At 34.7% G+C, this 9631-nt stretch overlaps 1 protein-coding gene across 2 annotated transcripts; it reads right to left on the reverse strand.

Moving 5' to 3' along the window:
- Positions 1 to 351: 351 nt before the first annotated feature.
- LOC110023830 lies at positions 352 to 9315 on the reverse strand. Of its 2 annotated transcripts, XM_020723440.1 has the most exons (3): positions 9283 to 9315; positions 2082 to 3754; positions 352 to 766 (listed from the first exon to the last, which is right to left on the reverse strand). In XM_020723440.1, exons 1-3 carry the CDS (start codon positions 9291 to 9293, stop codon positions 399 to 401), a joined length of 2052 nt encoding a protein of 683 aa, XP_020579099.1. In that variant the 5' UTR covers positions 9294 to 9315; the 3' UTR covers positions 352 to 398. The 2 variants fall into 2 exon arrangements, with proteins under 2 accessions (XP_020579099.1, XP_020579098.1); XM_020723439.1 differs by lacking the exon at positions 9283 to 9315 and having other exon boundaries at positions 2082 to 4170.
- Positions 9316 to 9631: the final 316 nt, after the last annotated feature.

Below are 9631 nucleotides of genomic sequence, written 5' to 3' on the forward strand. Positions count from 1 at the left end.
CCTCGGCCACAACCAGATCGGTCTTTTACAAGCAGGAGAATCATTGTTGGGCGAGCCGAATGGATCCTGGTCACTACTATTTGATTCACTCAATCTCCAAAAAAAAAAAAATCGAATTATGTTAGATACCACCCAAATCCCATGTATATACATATATATCAAACACAAACTTAATTTTTTACATTTACATCACCCAAATATTGCTATCAAATCATCATTTTAACTTCTAGAAAGTGAAATACACATTCTCATGCATAGGTAAGGTAGCATGTAAGTAAAAATTTAAGTTTAGGTGTTAGCTATGTGAATACCTAGAGAAATTCAGAGGTATGTATGTAAATCTTCCTTCATAAAATGAATATTCATTGATTAAATATGATACATTAGAAAACATGAGGTTATTCATATGTTGCTAAGTATCCTCTACATTCAAAAGGAAGATTATGCAACCATGAATCATCCAATACAAGAGATGAAGATTCAGATTCTGTCGGCCACTCGCCGCTAACATCGATTTCGTCGTAATTTATTGGTTTGAACATACCTTCTCGTCTTCGACAGATTTCCTGCAACCGTAGATTACAGTGCACGAAAACCAAGTCGCCGAGCTTCTCGAGTTCGAACTTGCTTCGTTTACTGTTATAAATGTTATCGAAAGTGCTCCAGTTCCATTTACACCAGTATGAACTGCTTGGCTGGTTGAGTATCCTCATTGCAGCCTTCTGCAACATGGGTACCTCATAACCATAAGCTGCCCACCAATCACCTGGATTAATCATAACATGACTTGTAATAAGAAAATCAATAAAAAGTTAGGGGAATTACATATGTGGCACACAACTCATATGCATTTACATACCTCACACCTAAGCTTTCATATTTACACAAATAACATTCAAATCTTTAGTATCAAATTAAAAATAGCCCTATTGCTACTTTCATATTTTATAAGATGGTGGTGAGACATGCAATGCTTTGCAGAGCAGAATGTTGGCTTATAAAAGAGAAGCATGATGAGAATGCTTAGGTGGATGAGTGGCTTTACACTTAGAGATAAAATGTGAAATCAATATATCCGTGAAAGGGGTGGTGTAGCTCGAGTGGTAAACAAGATTAGAGAGAGTCGTCTTAGATGGTTTGGTCACATTAGATGACCATCTGATGATCTAAATTAGAAAAGTATAGTTTTAGATTCAACTTATGTTAAGAAAGATACAGGTAGACCTAAAAAGGCTTACGCATGTTTTATAAAAAATGATCTTAATTTAATAGAATTAAATTAAACTATAACACTCAATATGATGCAATGAAGAAAAAATATTCAAGTGGCCGACCACACCTAGTGAGATAAAGGCTTGTTGTTGTTGTTCTTTTTATTGTACTATCACCACTTTATATATTGTACTATCAAGTGAAATTCATGCATAGGTTTAAAGCATCAAAGTGTCATGTCTGTGAATAAGAAGTTTAGGGGTGAGATGTGTGAATACATATGAATTATGTAATACGTACGTAAATTTCCCAAAAAATGAATAAGCGAAGACCAATTGAAAAAATGCTATATTGCTTTTGTTTTTAAATATATGTTTGTTTAATGTATTTTTCACATATTTTTATAATTTATTTTTAATAATAAATCAACCTATTTTTAAAAACACTCAAAAAAATTAAAAAAAAATATTTTGAGCATTTTTAAAAAACAAGTTGATTTAATTTCAACATAAAAAATATATTTTATTTTAAATCAAAGTATAAATAAAATTAAACAAAAATATATAATATAAATTAAAAAAGAGAAAAGTGTCAAAATAGTTAGCTAACTCTTTCCAAAAGGTTATTTTAATCTCATAGTTTATAAAAGTGTCTGTTTAATCACCAGACTCTTTACATGTGGGCTGAAATAATCCCAAGAAATGACTGGTTTCAGACAATTTCAGCCCCAGTTAAAAGAGTCTGAGAATTAATCTGACACTTTTATAAAATATGGATATAAAATTGCCGTGTGTAAATAATCAGGAGACTATTTTGTCACCTTGCTTGATTAAAAAATAAAGTGATCCTAAACAGCTCCTAATAAATACCGGGAGAGTTCAATGTTCTTCCCATGGTGGCAAAATCGCTCCCTAGAGCTGCTTGTGCATTTAAATACATTGGTTGCTCCTTTGTAAGTTCAATCCTATCTTTCTCTTCTGTAAACATCTTCCACATTGCTGCATGGAATCCATTTCTTATATTCTTATCAAACTTATAATTTGCATTGTAAAACACTGATGGGTTGAGGAAAGCTGCAGCCGCAGGTAGATTTGAAAGAAATTGTGTGCTCCATCTCCTGTCAATTATATCCCAAAATTGCGTATATTTCTCTTCACAACCCTTATAAAATATCTTAATTGTTTGCTTTGCCCTCTCAATTCCCTCATACGTATAACCCATAGAAGGCATATCACCATCCACCATCCTCAAAAGTTTCAAAATTGGTTCCGAAACACTCACAACCTCATGAGCAGATTTCCAGAATCTCTCTGAATAAATCAGAGATTTAATGGCTTGTGAATCGGGTCTTCTGTTGTGGGACGAAGATAACCAGTCTGCATGACCGAACATATGCTTCAGGTTGTCTTCTTGAATCACAATGGATCTCAGGCAAAGAAAATTCATCATGAATCTCGTAAGTTTCGGACGAATCAATTCCCTTCCACCTGTAAATTTTCTTATCAAACTTAGCACCCATTCATTATTGTATATAAACCGTGCAACTGATCTCGCCTCCCCCAAAACTTCGCTCACCCATTCTAGCTCGCTAATGTCTTCGAGCATCTTCTGGATACAGTATGAGGCACATGGACACCAAAATAATGAAGGATGTCTCTTTAAGAGGAGGGCTGCTGCGCAAGCATAATTTGTAGCATTATCTGTTATGATTTGCACGACATTCTCCTCGCCGATCTCGCGAATAACCGAGCCAAGCAAATCAACAAGGTAATAGGTGTCATCAGCGCGAGCAGAAACATCGACAGATTTAAGATAAATCATACCTTTAGCTGATGCTACTGAAAAAACTATTAGTGATTTGGATTTACCATCTGACCAACTATCACATAGAATGGTGCAGCCTGTTTCTTTCCAATCCTCCTTCAATTTTTCGATGTTATGGAGCATTTCAGTCTTAGCTTTTTCAAGAAGAGTTGTTCTAAATGTGTCGTAGCTCGGAGGTTTATAGCCCGTCCCACATTCTGCAATGGCATCGATCATGGACTGATAATGAACAGATTGTGCAGCGCTGAAAGGAATTGAATTATGGATGAAGAACAAACCAATCCTTCTATCAGCTTCTTCGAATTTCAGCTTCTTATCATCATCAACCATTGGTTGTACGCTCGGCGAAGGACGAGGTAATAACATGGAGGGGCAGGTGCTGCCGTGTTGGCCACTTGACACGGCATTATCAGCATGGTATCCGCCGCTAGCGGAGGAACTATTTTGCAGACCAGTTGGCGGCGGATCAATCTTCTGCTTTTTTGTCATTTTCGGCTTTTTTGGAGCAGTGAGTACGCTATGAATCAAATCTCTTACGTTATCTGGGACTTCGGTGCAAGGGACGATGTCTTTGTTCTTGATTTGAGCAAGATGAAATTTCATTCTATAGACACCTCCGCTGAACTCACGGCGGCAATAATTACACCGAACTTTCTGCCTTGTAGCATCAACCAACACACAGTGTTCCCAACAGGCATCTCTTCCTCTCACCATTATTCTGGGAGATGGATGAAGAGATTCAACAATTCCGATGGAGGAGAATTGGAGGAGAAAAGGTTCAAAAGATATTAGAAAATAATAAAGGTGTGAAGAATAAATATCATCAATTGAGTTGTTCGTGGTTCTTAAACTTCTAACAAGATCTATTATCATGAGTTCTAAAAAAATGTTTCCAAGTGTTTCTCCATGCACGAATATTGCAGGTAGAGATTTTTTATGAAACTAAGTATCAAGAGAATGTACAATCATAATAGTTTTAAGTATCAAGAGATTTTTCTATGGAAAACCCAAAGGCAAGCCTAGATGTGGCAGTTGAAGTAAAATAAGAGGTGGCAATTCAAGAGGTAGGAGCAGAAAGAAAAAGATTTACATATACACCATTCAATTTTCATGTATTTACATATCTAACACCTAAACTTGAATTTTTACATACATATCACCTTATCTATCCATGAAAAGGTGTGTTTCACTTTTTAAAAGTTGAAATGATGGTATTTTTGATGTGATGTGAAAGATTTGGGCAGTATAAATGTAAGAAAGCAAAGTTTCAAGTGCTAGATATATAGATACATAGGAATTGGGTGGTATATATGTAAATGTCCCTATTAAAAAGCAGCTTTAAGCTAATGGTAATAATAGGTACAAACAAGAGAGAGCATGTTATCAATGAGAGACACCAAAGCTTAAAAGCAAGCAATTTTGCAAGTGAAACAAAGTCCCCAACTTTCTCAATAGCTCTAGCAACTATCAAGAATTACCAAACAAACTGAATTTGGGATTTACTTATACATTTTAAAAATAGATTTAAGCGGACTTAATAAATAATGATCATGTGGAAAGAGCCAAATCAGAGTGAATTTAAATTAGGCGGCATTGGTCGACAATCCAAACAAAACTTCAAATACCCAAAATAGATTTAAGTGGACCCAAGGCTCTGCTTGATTGGAATCGAACATAAGGCCAAGTTGCAAACACCAAGGATAAAGTTGGCCACCCACCCCAATAGACAATTATAATAGCCCTTAAAGACAAGCCAATTATTCTAAAGAGAAGGGCAAAAAGGATAACTCCCTCCCCATCTCTTTTGTTAAAAACACACATGATTTTAAAATATGAAAAATGTAATAAATGATTTAGAACATGATATAAAATTAAAAAAAAATATGTGATGTAATAACTGATTTGAAGATTAACTTTGAAACTGAACCTGCAAGGTAAAATTTCTGATAAAGTCTATTATGCATAGAAACTAACAAAAGATTAAAACTAGTGTAATAATTTTTTATAAAATTTTGCAACTTTAAGGTTGGATGAAAACATATTTAACCCATGGCTTAAGTTAAAGTTAAAATCTCAAGTTTTATAAAACAAGCGCAAGAGAAATCATTAGTCATTTCCTCTCTTTCATTCACAAAATCTCTATTTAAATCAGGATAGTGCCACTCACTCTGAATTGCATGTAATTGATATTTATGTAATCATAAAAAATATATTCCACACATGATTATAACAGACAGTAATATTTATAAAATGATCTTAAAAGAGTGAATTTGTTTGTATAAATGTGAATGAAATGAAATAAAAATAATTTATGTAATTTGTCAACATATATCTTGGGCAGGTTACCTAATTAATTTCTCAGTTTACTCTATTAACTCTCATCAGATATCACTCTACATAAATGACAATAAAAGGAAGGTTACAATATTATTGTAAATCAAGAAGGTTGAGATGACGGAAGTCATGAGTTGCAATAGGTTGATGGTCGAGGAAGACATTTTGCACTCGCTACAGGATGTGAAACATGCTGATTGTTATGGGCTGAGGGTTAAATCATGGGTAGGTCGATGTCAACAAGTTCATGCACTACTGAAAGTTAAGGGTGAAGATCAAGTCTCCAAGCTTTCTCACGTTCTATGTTAATGATTAAATTAACACAAATCAAAACCAAACTCGTTCAAAATTCACGACCATGCAACACTTGCTCGATGGCACACAATGCTGCTTAGACAACTCATCACATGTGATAACAATGTGAAGTGTTTGTTTCTTGTGCCATAGCACTTTGCTTTTAACAACCCAAATGGAAGGGTAGTTGTCCAACAATAACTCCTAGACAATGATGTTGATAAGTACGCATTCTTGTATTCTTTAATGTGCGGTTGGCAATATTGGGAGGGTAGTATCTAACTACAAACATTTCCAAAATGATAACATGAACGTCCTCTCAAGACTGTAGTGAGGATTGCCATTGAATTGAATTTTCTCATTGCAAGGTACCTCAGGTCGACTTATTCCCTTGACAAAAGATAATAAGATAAATCATGTCCAGCAATGGGTCATAAAGTATCAGACACTTTTTTGTAAATAGTGTATTCATAGTGTCACAAGTCACAAACAATGTATTTTGACGGCAGCAAAAACAAAATGATGATACATTATTGAGACTTAAAATGGCGGGTGTTGGAAGGATTATGTTCTTAGAACGTGGCGTTATGACATGTGTGTATAACGTGCTTATTTATCATCTTAATCCTGCCTTTTAGTTTGTTTATGTTATGTTGTTAGAAGGTATTTTGTGTTGAAATGCAGGAGACAGGTGAAAGGAGCAATCAGGATTCAAAACATAACGAAAATGAGCAATACTGAATTCTGGCGCCTAGGCGCTAGGATTGGGGGCCATGAACAAACTAGAAAACATCAATTTTCCGAGCGGTCGGAAAGTCGAAGCCCCAAAATTAGCACTAAGGCGCTGGAAACAAGGGCATTGGCGATGACCTCGGGTGCCTGTTGACCACATTTTTCTGAGGTCTTTCCTTCTTCTTCATAGAGCCTAAGATCTAGCTCTAGGAGCCACTATTAAACATCTTAGAAAACTAGAAATTGATACCCACCATTTTAGAAATTCCAAAACACTTCATATTTTCCGGTGATGTCTAGCATTTATGGTCACAAAACCATCGTCTTATGTACGAGCGGTTAAGGGCAATTGTGTGAAGACTTAATCAAGTAGAAGTTCCTAATAAGACCTTAAGCCCTAGGAAAACCTCCTCACGACTTTATCATCACATACACACACCAATTGCACAAAATTCACAAAATTGCACGAGATAGGACTTCAATTGAGCCTAAAGGACGGTGAAAATGTGAACTTCTCCAGACGACCTCTGATGACAAAATGGACTGTGTCAACGCGTTCAGGACACCAATTTTGGTATGAAAGACACCAAGGACTGTGTCAACGCGTTCAGGACACCAATTTTGGTATGAAAGGACACCCATATTGCCATATTTCCGACACGAGAAAATTGGCACACAAATCGATAAATTCGTCAAAATGATTTCTGACGGCAAAACGGACCACGCCAGCTCGTCCGGAATGTCAAAAATACCTAGAAAGGACATCCATATTCGATATGTTACGACGCACGAATAAATAATAACATTAGGCAGTTATTAAAAAGCAACAAAAAAATATTACAGGGCAGAGGGACAAAACTTTCCAAAGAGCTTCAAAATTAGAGAGAACTTTTCCAATGAACTAATTTTAGAGTTCATTTATAAATTTGAAAAAGAAAATTCATTAAACATGATTTAAAATTTTATGCTTATTAATAATAGATGAGGAAAATCGAAGCAATCCAATGTTTTTATAAACTTCTCAAAATTGGATTAGCAAGGCAACTACTATCAACGTCACTAGGACTCAGGTTGGCAATTAAGTTGCCTAATATTATATTTTTATGTGATTCAAATGTAGCGAGCTATTTAAGATGATGTCATGATAGCAATAATCATGGCATATTAGATGTTCATGCAATGGATATATGAGAAATAGTTTTAAAGAAGGTGCAACACCTCCTATTACATATCCAACAAAATTAAAGAACCAATGTAAGCTAAATTTTATTCAATTTTGGATTAACATCTCATGAAAAACCCAATAGGAACTTATGGACAATGAAGATTTATAAAGGCCAACTCAAATAATTGGAGCAAGAATGATTTGAGCATGAAAAAGATGTAAAGTACTGTATTCTATGTATAATCACTAACAATTTGTACCACTGTTTAGAAGCCAAGAATCTAAGCCTCATAAGAAATCCTAAAAATATTAATATCAACGAAATAATGCAGGTCATCATGAGGAGTTAGCCAAACAAATAAACAAAATCATCGAAATAAAATTATCATAGAAGTTAAAAGGAAAGGTATTGCTTTTAGCTGACAATAAGGAAAATTTTACCTAGTACTTATAACATGATTGGCTTAAACTCCAACACAGTGAGGTATAAAAGCTTGGGTATTAAAAAGAAAATGTTGACACTGACATTCCTAAATGGTTTAGGATTTAAATCTTTTCAATTATATATAGAGTGATATCTTAATCTTCTTTGCATTAATTTATGTCCCTAAAAAAAATTTTAATGCAGCTCAAAGCATTTGCCTTGCTCTAAGGATTTTATATTACTGCCAAGCTTATATGAACCATCTTAAAAAGCAATGTTAGCCTCATTTTGAAATAGCATACTCAATATGTTAAGAAGTATGTAAAAGGGCCAAACTTAGGCTCATATACCTATGGTCCAACATAGTTTCAACCCAAGAGCTTAAGTTTATGAGTGAGAGCCAACAAATTAATTTCTTCACCAATATATTTTTCAATTATCAAATTTGGAGTTTCATGCTTCTCAAAAAATCTTCCCTAAACTGAGATCTTTTTGCATTGGGAATCATTCCTCAAATAAAAGCATTTTAATTAGGCTCCAAATGTTAATACAACCATACGGACTTGTCAAGTTCGTCACCTTCTATCAAACCTTGCTAAAAGATGGTGAAAAGCGCGACAAGACAGTATCGCCCACAAATCACATGAATCACTCTATCATGGCCAAATTATCGACTCCAATACTACTTCCTAGAGAGCGTGTAACAAAGGTGACCAAAACTTTGGCTCAATATACTACCGATCAAACACTTTTTTAACCCAAAAACTCAAGCATACTATAGGTAAAGGTTAATTATAGATATTTCTACAAACACATATCTTTCAACTCTCCAATATGAACTAACCCTAACACTCTCATGCGCATTGATGTGATATGCCATCTAAAGAAGATAATTAATAAGAAAAACAACAACCCTCCGGGCAAATTTCATTTGTAACTCATTCATAGAGTTGAAAACTGAAGATGACTTGTTCATCCATACTGTCCATGGATGATGCTTTAATATAGGAATCTTTACATACATACCACTCAATTCCTATGTATTTACATATCTAACATCTAACTTTACTTTTACATATATGCCACCTTACCTATGCATGAAAAGGTGTATTCCAGTCAAAATAGTGGTATTTTATATGTGATATGAAACATTTGGCTGGTATAAGTGTAAAAAGTAATGGCTAGGTGTTACATAAATAGATGTTTACAATGGATCAAAGGTAAACATCTATTTATCCTAAAAATTATAACCATCCAACAGTCGTAATGAAATAAAACCAGTGAGTGGTTCTGCTACTTTTGATCCATTGTAATGCTTCTAAGTCCTCCAACTTCTCCCCAACTAGCTTTCAAAAGATTCATAAGCTGAGTCCAGTAAGACATCCATGATCAGCCTAAAAAATGCAGATTAATCAAACCAAAACTAACCATAAACTTATCCTTAAAAGAATTTTCATTGTGTAGCCGCCCAGCATAAATGAGCATTCTTCCTTTATCGGTGCCACAAACTTCAAACAGATCAAAAACTACAGCAGCTCTATCAATCCAACAATGCTAAAATTACTAACCCTATGTACTGCATGATCAGTACCGAAAGATATAGATTAGAGAAAGAGAGAGAGGGAGAGTGTGTGTGTGTGTGTGTG

Source organism: Phalaenopsis equestris, unplaced genomic scaffold, assembly GCF_001263595.1.
Source record: "Phalaenopsis equestris unplaced genomic scaffold, ASM126359v1 Scaffold000232, whole genome shotgun sequence".
In the NCBI taxonomy this organism is placed as follows: Eukaryota; Viridiplantae; Streptophyta; class Magnoliopsida; order Asparagales; family Orchidaceae; genus Phalaenopsis; species Phalaenopsis equestris.

What these genes read in the sequence shown, in the direction of transcription:
- LOC110023830 (XM_020723439.1), bottom strand. Translation starts at nt 3,909, where the DNA reads ATGATAATAGATCTTGTTAGAAGTTTAAGAACCACGAACAACTCAATT. An exon ending in AAGAACATTGAACTCTCCCG is followed by an intron (nt 767 to 2,081) that starts GTATTTATTAGG and finishes TGATTAATCCAG; the next exon opens with GTGATTGGTGGGCAGCTTAT.